Consider the following 16,437-nt stretch of genomic DNA (forward strand, 5'->3'; position numbering starts at 1 on the left):
TCATTCACAGATTCAAAATATTCTGAGAGATATTGATGAAATGGTGAGCAGAGGTCATTTGTTAGAAAATGGTTTCAGCACAATTAACATTAATAGGTCCCAAATTAGCTCCCAATTAACATTAAATGGCTCCAATCACTCCCATTTCAGAATTAATTGGTTCCAAATTTACTCTAATTAAAAGATAATTACACAAATTACTCATTGAATAATTAATGTTTAACTATCTAATTAATTAGGTGTATGCAACCTCACCATAAAATGTAGTCCTAACCAATCAAATTATGACACATCATTGATCTCAAATTGATCACTCCTATAACAAATTGAAATCAATTGTTCATAATCATATATAGTCGGACTCAATTTGTGATAGTACATCTTAGCCATTAAAAATTGATTTGATGATAACTTTCAATCTGGTGCTCCGATTAGGGCTTATGACCAGTTGATTTGATCGTTACAACATCAAGATCATTTTGGTGAAATGAATCCAAGGATCTAATGGCTAGAATCAAGATGCATATTTCCAAGGCAAAATTACCCTTTTACCCTCCATGCGTGGTTAAATACGGGTTGCAAAATGGGGTGTCAACAAAGATTGAAATTTATCAACCATCTTGTTAGTTTTATTCTATGCCAATTTGCTTGTAATTTAGCACTTAGTAACCCTGTATTTAGGTAGGATTCATGTAAGGGTAGTGTGTGAAGAGAGTGTAAAGAATTGTTCATCTGTGTGCAAAGAAGCAGGGACTCACGGCTAGGACTCGTGACTGATTCGCAGCTTGTAAGCCGCCAAATGATGTGCATGTGAGAAGCATGCGGGAAGGTGAAGGGTCATGCCAGCTGTCACACTACAGGACAAAAGTCCCAGGCTGGCCAAGCCGTTACCTCGCGACTTGAACTTGCGACTTGAACCAACCGCGAGGCCAAGCCGCCAACCAGCCTTGTTTGAGAAAAACTGACTCTTCGTATTCCAAACACACACCACTATATATAGACCCTTATACCCATGAAATGTAGAGAGATTCTAGAGAGAATTTTGTGAGAGAAACCCTAGAGAAAAACAAGATTGCCTCATCTCTAATCTTCACTAAGAGACTCTTCAAATTTCTCTACTCTCTTCCTCTCCATTGATACATCCTTGAGAGGTTATTGACCAAATCCTTTTCTCACCATACCCACGTCTGTGAGAATGTTCTTTTGGTGCTAAGGAAAGCAATTTGGAAGGAACCAATGACTATTGGTTGATGCTATGGTTTGTAGCGAAATCCGGTAAGCTAGAAAAGAAAAAGGTTCGGTGCAACCTCATTGGAGAAAGAAGCTTGGAGGGTCTATTGCTGTTCATGTATTCCAACTACATTTTCTAATGGATTATTTACCACTTGGAGGGCAGCGGAGAGGTTTTACGCCGAGGGCTTCGGTTTCCTCTTTGATAACACATCACATGTTGTCCTTGTGTTTGTATCTTTCTTTCTTTATCTTTGCCTTTTTATTTTCTGTTGTAGATGTGATTATAATTGGTTTAGATTATTTATCAATTCTGTGTTTGGCTTATGTTCATGTTCTGCATGTTAATTGTTTGATAATAAGCTTGAATTGATGTTTTTTTTTATTGGGGGTCAAAACGTTCATATTATTTTCAACACTATTTGAACTTTCAACATGGTATAGCTCTGAACTTCTAATGATCAAACCCATACGTACGGTTTGTTAGTTGTTAGTTGTAAAGCCAAATTCACTACGTATAGGGTACTTATTTTGTGGGTCACTCCAATCCTTTTAGAATGTTTACATGGCTTTATTTTTATGTACAACCCCCATTTGTGCCTGCTTATCGAAGGAAAAAATAAAAATAAAAATTTGTGTGGTCAAATGGCATAAACAAATTAACAATAAATAGACTAGGGCTAGTATTTACCCATTTACATAGCTTCATGCATGAAATTTCACCTCCACCCTTCCTATTACATTATAATAAATTACCTAACCTAAGTCAAGGCCTCATGAGATCCATGAGGTCCTAAGATCAAAACTCCTATATAGCAAGCATTTTATACCATGCTCAAGAAATTTCTCCTTGTAATAATCTTGTGAGACTACACATGCCTAGAAGAGTAGATGCTCCAAGAACTCTCGAGACCTATATTAACAAAAAAGAATAATAATAATTGTTAGAGATATATTAGACATATTGGCCCAATGTAATAGGCCCAAACCCATTCTTGCATGTATTAGTAGTCTAAGGTTTAGTCGCTTATATATACACATGTTAGGGTTCATTGTAACACAAGTTATTATACTACACTCTTATATAACAAAGATAAAGCCCTTAAGAGATTCCTCCGTAGATGTAGGCCGACAAGGCTAAACTACGTAACCCTCGTGTTTTCGGTGCTCCTATTCTATGCTTCCTTTTACGCATCTACTCTAGCATATACAATATGGTATAACACATCACGGTGCTAATAATATATTTAACAATAATAATAATAACTTTCAAAGGGTGTTTTTTATCTTTTGAGAAACACACACACACATAAAAAGAAGAAATGTGGTTCTAACACAAAGACAGGCCACAAAATTATACTCAAAAGCCACGGTTAGTTTTTTAAGGAGAATGAAGCAAGTCATACTACATATAACACACTTTTAAACAATGTATAAATACGATTAGTGGTAGAATTAAGATTTGATTTCAGGGGGCCAAAATTTATACGCATAAAAATACGTACATTTGAATATATATATATATATATATATACACATACTACTTATGATCGACATAAAATATAAAAAGTCATTCATGTGTATATCAAGTGATATTTTAATATAAGAATATCCACAAAATGATAACATATTTATTATATTTGTTTATCTTTAATGATTTTTTGAATGAATAAGCCTTTTTTTTTTTCAAGTTCAAAATTTCACTTATGAATGATTTTTTTTAATAGTTAGATAGACATGAAGTACAACGTACACAAATCAAAGTTATTATGTGATTATCCCAAAGTTTTAATTGCTTATTACACAAATACTTTTGAAAGAGAATAAATTGTTACATCAAGAATTTGAGAGCTTTTTATTTATACATCACTATTGGAAGATAACAATAATATATATTGTTGAAGATTAAAATTTTAACTTCGTTATGTTCCTTCTTCTTCTTCTTTTTCCTGCCCTATCCTCATTACATTTTTATAAGTTTTGAATCTAAAAAAGGCATTGATAAAATATGAAATATTTTCATTCTTTTTATGAATGTATTTGTTATAAGAATGAGAAAATAATTAATATATGAACAACAACAAAAAAGAGGAAAAAAAATCAATTTTTAATTAACAATAAATGAGGGGTAAAACTATGGGCCACAAACTAGCTTCTTATTTATTTTTTTCAATAATTCTAGGACAACAAATTATTCTACACACTTTACCACAATTATCTTAACTGATTATGAGTAATGAGTTCATATGAAAGTGAAAGTCAGTTAGTCACAGTTTATACACCTAGGATAGTTTTGAAAAATGTGTGATAAATGTTGTGGTCTTTTTTTTTTTTGGTGGGCCATTTGCTCCCTCTGGATCTCCTAGGCTTTGCCTATGAATACAGTAGGATTTGAACCCTGTAACATCTACTCCTTGACAAATGACAATTACTCATCATCATTAGGCTAAGAAGGATTCAAAGTTAAAGTTTTTTTTTTTTTTTTTTTTGATGTTAAGTTTTTAATTACAATAGATTTTACCTTTTTATTTTATGGATAGAATAATAGATTTTACCTGTTAAATTAAATATGAACCTACAGTTTCTAAAAAATTAAAATAAAATAAAATAAAAACCACATTTTATATCCTATGTTGAACCAACCCGAGGCTCTTCAATGATGAAGTTCACAGTTGAAACCAACTCTTTGAGCCAAGTTGTGAATTTGAATGAAATGTGGTGTACCTCATATTTGCTATAATCTAATCTTGGAATGTTGAAAACCCGCTTGAAAAACAGTTCAATAAGGCAGTAGGTTATAGGAGGTCAACTTGTTCTATTTTTAGCGCGGGTTAGAGTAATGGTACATTTACATGACAGTGCAAAACCACACAACGTTGGTACTTGAATTATAAAGAATGGCAAAGCCATTCTGTAAATTGACTATATTCTATTGAAAGGTTTTCCTCTTGAAGTGGACAAACCATACTACTTTCCGTTATTGAAGGATAACCAATTATCTGTATCATCCAAAGACAGAGCAAAACAGTGTTATAAAAGCAGAGGAAAGCAGAGTCTCTTTACCATCTCTATTCACAAAATTTCATTCTTTGGTTTTGTGACTAGAGTGAGTTGCTAAAAAACAAAAAAAAAAAACAAAAAATGACCCTTTCTTTTCTCCCCTCGCTTCTTTTATCCCTTGTGGTTTTCTTTCTGCTGCATACCACCACCAATGGCGCTAAAAAGGTTACAACATTTTGGTTTCTAATCAATGTTGTCATTCAAAGTTCTATGTTTTTTTTTTTAATGAAAAGGTTTTGATATTTTATGCATGTGAATAAAATTTCAAGTTCTGAATGTATGTCATTACCAGTATTGATCTAGGTATTTGATAGATTTCTATAACTGTTTCATCAATGGCCTCAATTTTTACATCTTGTTGCAGTCTTATGTTGTGTACATGGGAGCACAATCGCATCTATTTGATGCTTCATTGCAAGAACTTGACAGTGTGACAAATTCTCATTTAGACTTGCTTGGATCATTCGTAGGAAGGTATAAAATTCAATAATAAGTGTCCTGTAAAACTTTTGTTCCTCTTTCTTTTTTCTTTTTGGTCAATGTTGAATAAAAATGACAACTTTGTTACTTATAAATTTCTTGCACAGTACTGTGAAGGCTAAGGATGCAATAATTTACTCTTATACAAGACATATCAATGGTTTTGCTGCAATGCTTGATGAGAAAGAAGCTGCAGAGATTGCAAGTGAGGAATACAATCTAGTTCATTCTCTGGATTTTTATATTGATGGCTCTGTTTTCCTCTGTTTCTGTCCCTGCTGCAAGCTAAATTTATGGCAGTTGGGATTATATCTGACGATGGCTGTGTTTTCACTTGCAGAGGATCCAAAAGTAATATCAGTCTTCCCAAACCTACCAAGAAAACTGCACACAACCCGATCATGGGAATTTCTTGGGCTTACTAAGAATGGACAAATTCCTGATTCATCAGCATGGAAAGTGGGGAGGTTGGGTGAAGATGTAGTCATTGGAACCCTTGACACCGGTGAGTCTTATATTCTCTTTTACTACAAGATTGATTGCTTTTCCTTTAACAAAGTGTGAAGAAATATGAAAATGTTGCATGCATGTTTCTAGTCCAACTAATTTCTTGTACAAGCCCTTAAAGTTGGCTATGATGAAAACCATATGCTTTGTATTACTGCTTTGACATGAACATATTGACTCCAAACTTTTTTTTATTAGATCAATTATCAGGTCAATTTTGATATATTTCAATCCAACGTACGTTGTTTCTTAGTTGATTTGACCAACCCAATTTTATATATTTCAGATTGTAGTGTGTTGATCTCATGTTACAAAATAATGTATATTAGAGATTCACGGCATGTTTGTTTTTTAAGAACCCATAGTACCTTATATATATATAAATATATACCTTTTGTATTATGGTTGTAACTCTCTCTATTAATTCCTCCATTGCTTAGGTCATCCACATTCATTTATTCTTATCATTAACAATTTGCATGTGAGCATATATGCAATATGTTCACATGCATATATAAAAAATATTTGTGCAAATTTTCCTATGTAATTGCTATTTTGTATTGACATTCTATGGTGTACCTCTTTTTTCAATGGGATTGTGCAAGGTGCTTGGCCGGAATCAAGGAGCTTCCAAGATACGGGGCTTGGTCCCGTCCCAGCCAAATGGCGTGGCATCTGTCAACCTGGCCATAACGATGGAGTTCGTTGCAACAGGTCTTCTTTTTTCCCTCCACTTATGCCAATTTTCTCTAACAAATTTTGAATAGGAAATACCTCATCCGATTGTGTGTATTGCCTTAATGAGTTCATATTGAAAGAGTCTATGATTACTATCAAGTATATTATGCTGATAACCGAAAAGAGACAGAATTTTTATTTTGATAACAGAAATGAGTTTATAAATTTTATGCTTGTGTTTCACTAAGAAAGGCTTTCTTATATGCTCTCTATTCTCGTATGTTCACATTTGAATATGGCCCGGCTTCACCGTTTTTAATTGTCATGCATGCAGGAAGTTGATTGGAGTTCGGTACTTCAACAAAGGTTATGCTGCAGATTTAGGAACTCCTCTTAACGAATCCCTTAACTCTGCTCGTGATCTGGAGGGCCATGGCACCCATACCTTATCTACCGCTGGTGGTAACTTTGTACCCCACACTAGTGTTCTTAACATTGGCAATGGCACTGCATCAGGTGGATCACCAAGAGCCCGTGTGGCTGCCTACAAGGTCTGCTGGCCAGAAACAGAGCATGGCGGGTGCTATGATGCAGATATCATGGCTGCATGCTGATATAGTGATGGTGTTGATGTGCTCTCAATGTCTATTGGTGGCACTGGCGGCACTGAATTTTTCAGGGATGGGGTATCAATAAGTTCCTTCCATGCTGTTAAGAATAATATTCTGTGGTTTGCTCAGCTGGCAATTCTGGACCAACTCCAGAGACTGTAACAAATGTGTCTCCATGGATTTTAACAGTCGGGGCTAGTACCACAGACAGGAATTTTGCTAACTATGTTTCTCTTGGTGACAAGAAGCAAATCAAGGTATTGTGTATCTTATTTTTCACAGTCCATGTATAAAAATATTCAAGGGATTAGTTTCAGTATGCATATAACACGAAAGTGAGTTGTGGCTAGCTAAGTTCTGAGCTGTTCGCTTATTCAGATATGCCTTACATTGAATCTGCAACAATTAGATGATTCTTAATACTAAGGTGCTTTGCCTTTGGAATTGCAGTTGGAATGGTGGGAGTTAAATCCTACCATTTTTTTTTTCCATATAATGCATATTCAAGATAGCATTATTGATAAACTAGTTCTGGAAAAGACCAGGAATTTTTTAAAATTTCCTCCAAATGCAACTTTTGACAAGAAATATATAAGTTATCCTTATTCATTACATGAAAACAGTTGTAGTGACATTCCTAATTTTCATTGTTAGGGAATAAGTCTTTCAGCTTCAGGCGTGCCAGGTGGAAAGTTCTATCCATTGATCAGTGCTGCAAATGCCAATATTGCAAACGTATCCACCACATCCGCGTAAGCACAACCACTCCATGTCCTCAATCTAACGCAAATATAATTTTGTAATATCAAATTGTATGATTACCTTTCTTCAATTCTCTACCATATAAAACTGATTTTTTTTTTCCCAATCTTTCCTGGTAGTCTGCTTTGTTATGCTGGAAGTCTTGATCCCAAAAAGGTGAAAGGCAAGATTGTGTTGTGTCTACGAGGGGAGAATGGAAGAATTGAAAAGGGCACTGAGTGTCTTAGGGCAGGTGCTGTAGGTATGATATTGGCTAATAATGTGACTGATGGGAATGATCTTTCAGCTGATCCTCATGTGCTACCTGCTTCACATATCAACTACACTGATGGCCAAATCATATTTGCTTACCTTAGCAGAACCAAGTACTTATCTTTTTCACTTCTTACGGTCATTTTTGAACAAGTTAGACCCAAGATTATTTTCTAACAAGTTATAATTGTTATAAATGGATATTTCTTTGTAATAGGAACCCCACTGCTTCCGTTACTGACGTAAAGACACTATTAGGAGTAAAGCCAGCACCATTTATGGCTGCATTCTCATCTAGGGGACCCAGTAACATTGAGCCAACAATTCTCAAGGTCTGCTAAGCAATTCAATCTGCAACATTTTTTTTTTTTGGTATTATTTTAAAGTATACATCATGTGCAGATTCTCTTATGTGCTTAACTTTTTGTGTTAATTGCAGCCTGATATCACTGGACCAGGAGTGAGCATACTTGCTGCTTTCACCGAAGCAGTAAGTCCCACTGGATTACATAATGACAAACGCCGGTTTCCTTACTCTATACTCTCTGGCACTTCCATGTCATGTCCTCATGTGCTGGCATTGTTGGCCTTCTCAAAACACGGTACCCTCACTGGAGTCCATCAGCTATCAAATCTGCAATCATGACTACAGGTAAACATTCTCTTTAAGTTCATATTGCAAATCCTTCATGCTGCCAAGTCAGAGAAGTGTCACACATTCTTGTTCACCACCTCTAATCTTTCCATTTCCGTTTTCAACTCCAGCAAAACCCGAGATAACACCAGGAAGTCAATTCTGGACTCATCCACTCTGGAAGCGACACCATTTGCCTATGGTTCAGGACATGTGAACCCAAACAGTGCAATGGACCCTGGACTCGTTTATGACGCTACCACTGAAGATTACTTGAACTTCTTATGTGCTCGTGGCTACAATGATACCATGATCGATTATTTTCTCAGAAGCCTTATTCATGTCCGATAGATACAGTCTAGAGGACTTCAACTACCCTTCAATCGCAGTTCCTGACATCCAAGCACGCAAGGTGACTCTTACTAGAACAGTAACTAACGTTGGTTCTCCAGGCACATACAAAGTGCGTGTCAGGCAACCCTTTGCAGTTTTCGTCACTGTCAAACCTAGTGTTTTGGAGTTCAAGACAACTGGTGAAAAGAAGACCTTCCAGGTTATTATTACGCCCAATTTTGCCAAATTAGGCACTAGAGCTGGCTATGTATTTGGAGATATGATTTGGTCAGATGGCAAGCACAAAGTCAGGAGTCCTATTGCTGTGAATCTTGCTAGCTAGAAAAAAAAAAAATAAAAATAAAAAATAAAAAAAAGTCCATTTTTTTAGATGTTTTCATTTGCTAGAGCCTACGGTGCTCTATGTTGAAAGAACAGAATTCGTCTTTCCTCTTGGACACAATAATTATGTAATCCTAGTTCTAGTTGAAAATGAAAACAGAAACATCAAGATGATTTGATTATTTGATTGCCTTCTGTATCTTAAGCCTCTTTCTTGTTCCTTCAAATTGCATCACCGCGTGTAAACCCCAAAATGTTGGCTTATTGGAATAATATTCTCATTTATCATGATGACTCATAAAGTTTTTTTTTTTTTTTTTGGTGGGCCATTTGTCCCTCTGATCTCCTAGGCTTTGCCTATGAATACGATAGGATTTAAACCCTGTAACATCTACTCCTTGAAAAATGACAATACTCATCATCATTAGGCTAGAAGGATTCAAAGTTAAAGTTTTTTTTTTTTTTTTTTTTTTTTAATGTTAAGTTTTTAATTACAATGATTTTACCTTTTATTTTTGGATAGAATAATAGATTTTACCTGTTAAATTAAATATGAACCTACAGTTTCTAAAAAAAAAAAAAAAAAAAACTAAACCACATTTTATATCCTATGTTGAACCAACCCGAGGCTCTTCAATGATGAAGTTCACAGTTGAACCAACTCTTTCTGGGGCGGAGCCAGAAATTTTGGTTTGGGGGGGAGCCAAGTTATGATATTAATATATTAGTTAAAATAAACCTTTACACACACACATATAAAAATTAATTTACTAAAAGAATTTATCATCTTCTAAATTTTAATGAGCATACAGGAGTTATGTATTTCTTCTATTAGATATGTACAAAATTTATCATTTTTTACATAGTTTAATTTGTTAAACCTCTTAAATTATATGATTTTAATATAATTTCTCTTTCTTTTAAGAGCACCATTGAAATGACTCAAAATTTGGAAGGGGCGAACTTCAATTTTTACGTGCTACATTTTTTAAAATGTAAATAATATAAATACTATAAAATAATTTTATAAAATTTTGGGGGGCCCCTTGTGTGTGGCTCCGCCACTAAACTTTTTGAACTTTTGTTTTTGAGAGAAAACTCTTTGAACTTAGTTGTGAATTTGAATGAAATGTGGTGTACCTCATATTTGCCGTAATCTAATCTTGGAATGTTAAAACCTGTTTGAAAAATCATCGATATATATATATATATATATATATATATAGCACAAGTCTTTAAAGAGTTGCTGCATGTCAAAAAAAAAAGCCTACCTAACATTCAGACACGTATATCTTAAAAAAGCAATACATCTCATTGTTTGGCATTGCTTAACACGTTTAAAAGCCTCTAATTATAAATAAAAAAAATTAACCGGTTAAAATTAGACGTGCACCAAGATAGAAATAGAGAGAGGCAGGCGACGAGGACACGGAGAGTAACAGAGAAAGAGAGAAGAGAGGCGATGAAATCAAAAAGTTTCAAAAAAAAGATTTTGCAGACCCAAAACCTAGGGAGAACGGTAAACATAGAAGAGCCCGGAGTGGGGACTGGTGAGTAGGGGTGTGTATGGGTCGGGTTGAGGGAATTTTTTGACCAACCCATCATGGTGGGTCAAAAAAATTTAACCCAACTCAACCCATCACATAAGTCCAACCCAACCCAACCCTAACCCACATGGGTCAGGTTGGGTCGGGTTGAACTCATGAGTTTGACAAATATTATTATTATTATTATTATATTATTATTATTAAATTATTATTATTATTATAGTATATATTATATATTTTTAAAATATATAATAATATTATTAGTATATATTATATATGTATATAATATATATTATATATAAGCACTTATAGTATATAATATTATTATTAGTATATATTAAATTTACAGCTGATTTTTAAAAAAAAAATTATTAAATATATAATATATTTTAAATATATATTAAATATGGGTGGGCCGGGTCGGGTTTAGCGGGTTTGTAATTTTATGACCCACACCCAATCCGACCTGCTATAAAAAAAAAAAAAAAAATTGTGACCCAACCCAACCCACCAAGCCTTAAAAACTTACTCAACCCGGCATGCGGGTCGGGTCGGGTTTGGCGGGTCGATGGGTTTTCTGCACACCCTTACTAGTGAGAGAGAAAAAATCTGCAACGATGAAGAGAAAAAAAAAAAAAAAACCTAAATTATATTCAATTCCCCTTCTCCTTCGACAAATTCAGAGAACGTCTTTCAATTCCTCTACTGATTAGTTTTTCTCTTTGGTTTTCATTTGTGCATTAATTATGATCAGGTTTTTATAATTTAGCTGGCTTCTTTTTTTTTTTTTTTTTTTTTTATATTTAACTTTCTGGGTTTTTTTTTTTATTAAGGTATTTGAGTTAGATTTGGTTTTGTTTTGGATATTTGGTTAAATTGATGTGTGTATCTATTTATGGTGTCTAGTTAAAACTCAGATGGATGGAATCAAAGCCCTTGGGTGTCAATGTTAACTTTCTAGGTTGATGAATATTCCAAATTGGGTTGAGTGTTGCACACCAATTGTTTGATTTGTATTGTCTTTTTTCTATTCTGATTGTTGTTTGGGATGTACAATTGTATTCTTTTGTTTTTCTATATGTCTCCAGGGGACAAGAACAGGGCACCCCAGAACTCAATCAAAGGTCTATTTCTACCCACCTTTATATTTGTCTTTCTACATTAAAAAAAAAAAAAAATCGTGACATGTGTTCTGGGTTATTATTTAATGATTCGGAAATCTATGTCCCATTCAATGTTCACATAAATGAGAACGAAAGCATGAATGCCCAATGAGTATTATCTCCCCTTTCGCTTTCCTTCAGTTTAGCCTTTTCATCACCCCTGTCAACTACTATTGTCGTTCCAACACTCCTTCAAATTCCAATGCAACCCTTCAGTTCAATTCATTCAATTATGGGTTCTTTATATATATATATATATATATTACTCCGGAAAAATTTGTTGTGTTTTAGGGTCTTTTATGAGAAACCGGGATGGATTTTTTTGAGGAGTTTTGTTTGATTCTTTGTTTGGTTTGTTCGGTATTGAGTTTCCCTTTTATTCTTTTGTTGTTTTTTCTTTGTTCTGACATATGTTAATTGATACCAAAAAAAAAAATTGTTGGCCAATAAATGAGAAATAGCAGGGCAAAGGGGAGATACTACAAATCGAGGCATGGCAAAGCCAGTACTCAATTTGATTGGTAATCTGGTACTATCTTTGTTAACTGCATTATATTTTTTAGAATTTGCTATTCCTATTCCATTGATATTGCAAGCCATAGATGGTTCTCTTAAAAAGGAACCACCATAGGCATGAGAATTACAAATTTCAAATGATTTATACATTAGCTAGAGATATAAGTGCTCAAGTTTAATATTTCCATTATTTGTGAACAAATCCTTGGAAGTTAAGAGTTCAGTACCACCAACATCTACATTTCTATAAATGCTTTACATATTTAAGCATGCCCACGTTGAAGACAAATTAGCTATATGTAGTAGAGGAATTGTACATATTATTAATAGTCTGTCGCTTTTACCCAGTTCAACAGAGCTTTGAGTTGAACAGCTGACTGAATTCAAATACAAGAATCATGAGTGTAAGCTATTATGTCCTTCACTAATCTGTTGAGAAAAGAAGAGATATTGAATCATATTGAAAGGTTTAGGTTAGCCTGATTTTCCTTTTGTTTATCTCTTTTTTTTTTTGGGTTACATTTTTTTTATTTGATGTCTCTGGGTTTGAATTAGTTTTTTCACTGCACAATATAGTTAGAATTGCTTTTGAAGTTTTTGGTTTCAATTAAATTTTTTTTCTTCAGTAAATTGCCTTGTAAAAGTATTATCTGTCTTATTTTTCTTAAAGTCTGGAACTTCACTTTTTAATTCCGTTGTACCTTTTCCTTTGTCTTGGTATTTTTAAAGTTTATATGTTTTCATTATAGATAAAAGTCTATGTTACAAAAAATATATAACGAAAGTAGTTGATGAAGAAGAAATTAGTATGCATGTATTTTTATATTTTTTTTGTGTGTCAGTAAATGGGTAACATTTAGTCAATGGGATTTGGATCTGAATTTGACATGGTAGCTGTTCCTAATTGGTAGACTCTCTTTTGAGTCCAGATTCTAGAAAGGATTAAAATTACTATTAAAATTACTTTTGATCCTTTACAATGTTATCATAAAAAAAATATATATATATATATATACACTAGCTAGGAAAAATAGGAGAATGGTCATGGGAACAATTGGAACCATCTTCTACTAGAGTTTCATTTATACTTATGTTTGATTTAGTTGCTCCAAAGGAATGGCCAATATGCATATATTATGCTATTTCTTGAGGCGCCAGTTAATTAAAGCATCAATCATTGCAGGAAACGAAAAAGTCCATAAACATTAAGAAAATACAAATGACACAAACCTTTGAAAGTTTTTTATAAAATATTTTTTAGAATTGTTATGATATAATGCTTTTATCCCTGATTATAACTAATTGTGCTCTAATGTGTTTCTTTATTACCTTACAGGGACAGTTTTTCTTAGACAATCTGACAACATTCTTAAATTTCCTGGATCAATGTTCTGCATTTAGGCGAAACTCAATGATTATTTTTATCCTGTATTTCTTTGTTTGTTGCTCTACATTTTCTTTTGGTGTAGAATTTTGTGAGACTATTTACTACTATAGTTTGATGTACATGGATTAATACTACAGGATTTGAGTATCATAATATTTTAATTATTAATTATTGTTTGTCGAAGTCACCTATATTTGCTTCTACAAAAAAACAAAGACAACTATAATCTCTCTTGGACTGCCATAATTTTATTTTGATAATCTTTTGGACCTTTGGAACATGTTTTGAATAATAAATTATTAGAGTAAAAAAAAGAAAAGAAAGAAAAAGCACTTCCTTTTTGCTTGAGTGCATGGGTGGTGGAGGAATACAAATTTTCTAAATCTTTTTCTAAAAGGACTATCTAAAATTTTGTTGACCGACCACGAAATTTCAAGATTAAATTTGGAAGTCTCTATGAAAGACTATTTGGATTCATGTCTGTTTCTTGCAAGTAATTATTTGATTTTATTTTTTGGTATTATCTTAATGAAAAAATGTTTATATTTTCAATTATCATGTCTTTTATAATAAATAAAAGTATCTCGCACATTGTGTGGGTTATAAGCTAGTATATCTAAAAGCTGAAACATAACATTTATTGTTACTACGCTCCAGTTGAGCCATATCAGCGTTTATGTCATTATCCTATTTCTTTCTAATTTTTTGACATTTATTCATTTTTTAAATATTTACACTTTCTCTAACATTTCTCCCTTCCTGACCTTTTTATCTCTTCACCACCTTTTACTTTAATATCACTCTTCATCTTCCATTTTTTTGTCTCTTCTTATTCACACCATTTTACTATAAATTTGACATTCTCTCTTTCATTCTCCACATAGTTTTTCCTCACAAAAAAGGTTATTTCTCTCTCTCTCTCTCTCTCTCTCTCTCTCTCTCTCAATTTTTTTGTTGATTTTTTATTTTTCTTGCATCTCTGCTTTAGTATAATTATGGTTTGTCATGAAATATCAAATTTCAACTTATATTCAAAGTACGACCAAAACTGCAACTTTACTTTCTGGTATTAGCAGCAACAATGTTGCTAATTGCTTCTGTTACGAATTCCAGGCGACGATTGGTATGATTTTGATCACACCGTGATGAGTATTTGGTCTAACTTTGGTGGCCTTTCTATAAAGGTACTTGAAAATTTTCTCTTAATTACATATATGAATTTGCTCCACTATCTACATAAATTGGATTTTGTCCATTTGCTTATCAACATGCACATAAATTATTGTTGACTCATTTCATCCACACCCTTTTCAAGGCAAAATAAATCATAATTATCAGAGATTAGTTCTCTTTTATTTTTTGTATGTAATTTTAATTAAAGATACATGTGCTTTAACTACATATGAAGTGAAACCACGAAATTTCAAGATTAAATTTGGAAGTCTCTATGAAAGACTATTTGGATTCATGTCTGTTTCTTGCAAGTAATTATTTGATTTTATTTTTTGGTATTATCTTAATGAAAAAATGTTTATATTTTCAATTATCATGTCTTTTATAATAAATAAAAGTATCCCGCACATTGTGTGGGTTATAAGCTAGTATATCTAAAAGCTGAAACATAACATTTATTGTTACTACGCTCCAGTTGAGCCATATCAGCATTTATGTCGTTATCCTATTTCTTTCTAATTTTTTGACATTTATTCATTTTTTAAATATTTACACTTTCTCCAACATTTCTCCCTTCCTGACCTTTTTATCTCTCCACTACCGTTTACTTTAATATCACTCTTCATCTTCCCTTTTTTTGTCTCTTCTTATTCACACAATTTTACTATAAATTTGACATTCTCTCTTTCATTCTCCACATAGTTTTTCCTCACAAAAAAGGTTATTTCTCTCTCTCTCTCTCTCTCTCTCTCTCTCTCTCTCAATTTTTTTGTTGATTTTTTATTTTTCTTGCATCTCTACTTTAGTATAATTATGGTTTGTCATGAAATATCAAATTTCAACTTATATTCAAAGTACGACCAAAACTGCAACTTTACTTTCTGGTATTAGCAGCAACAATGTTGCTAATTGCTTCTGTTACGAATTCCAGGCGACGATTGGTATGATTTTGATCACACCGTGATGAGTATTTGGTCTAACTTTGGTGGCCTTTCTATAAAGGTACTTGAAAATTTTCTCTTAATTACATATATGAATTTGCTCCACTATCTACATAAATTGGATTTTGTCCATTTGCTTATCAACATGCACATAAATTATTGTTGACTCATTTCATCCACACCCTTTTCAAGGCAAAATAAATCATAATTATCAGAGATTAGTTCTCTTTTATTTTTTGTATGTAATTTTAATTAAAGATACATGTGCTTTAACTACATATGAAGTGAAATCCACTTTTTTAATAACTTTATGGGCAGAGAAGAGTATCACTGTATCAGGATGGAGAAAGCAAGGCAGTTATTTGAGGCCAAAGAAGAATACTTCATCCACAATGGAGCAATGTTACTAGAAAAGCAAATTACCTACAACCAAGGTAAAGATATAGAGCCAATCAAGATTTTCTCTGCCAAGGACATCCAACAGGCTACTAATAACTTCAATCCTAATCTAATCCTCGGCGCTGAAATTGCAACATTCTACAAAGGAACACTAGATGAACGGGAAGTAGCTATTAATGTCAAAGTTCCTCCAACACATTGGCCCTTTGAGATGATAGTAGATTTCTTCTTAAACCAAGTCACAATAAAACAATTGATCAGCCACAAGAACGTTATGAGACTATGGTTGCTGCCTTTAAACTGAAATTCCCATGTTGGTTTTTCAGCTCATCTCTAATGGCACCCTCTTTGATCATATCCATGGTCAATGCAATGAGATTCCTTGCCGGATCTCATGGCTTGACCATGTAAGAATAGCTACT

At 33.2% G+C, this 16,437-nt stretch overlaps 1 protein-coding gene and 1 long non-coding RNA gene across 2 annotated transcripts; both read left to right on the forward strand.

The window, feature by feature from the left end:
- The first annotated feature begins 4,297 nt into the window (after positions 1-4,297).
- LOC112003524 (subtilisin-like protease SBT5.4) lies at positions 4,298-9,071 on the forward strand. Its single transcript, XM_065777289.1, is given in 14 exon segments — positions 4,298-4,455; positions 4,655-4,764; positions 4,878-4,975; positions 5,111-5,275; positions 5,883-5,991; positions 6,290-6,678; positions 6,681-6,823; positions 7,221-7,318; positions 7,448-7,693; positions 7,798-7,912; positions 8,020-8,152; positions 8,155-8,227; positions 8,340-8,532; positions 8,534-9,071. Coding segments are annotated over 14 exon segments (2,313 nt in total). The 5' UTR covers positions 4,298-4,371; the 3' UTR covers positions 8,891-9,071.
- A 2,208-nt stretch (positions 9,072-11,279) lies between these two features.
- On the forward strand, positions 11,280-14,054 carry LOC136069104 (uncharacterized). The gene is made up of 3 exons (XR_010630384.1): positions 11,280-12,120; positions 12,464-12,519; positions 13,452-14,054. It is a non-coding gene; the product is annotated as an uncharacterized LOC136069104 (long non-coding RNA).
- Positions 14,055-16,437: the final 2,383 nt, after the last annotated feature.

The sequence above is a fragment of the Quercus suber genome, unplaced genomic scaffold, assembly GCF_002906115.3.
Source record: "Quercus suber isolate HL8 unplaced genomic scaffold, Cork oak 2.0 scaffold_152, whole genome shotgun sequence".
In the NCBI taxonomy this organism is placed as follows: Eukaryota; Viridiplantae; Streptophyta; class Magnoliopsida; order Fagales; family Fagaceae; genus Quercus; species Quercus suber.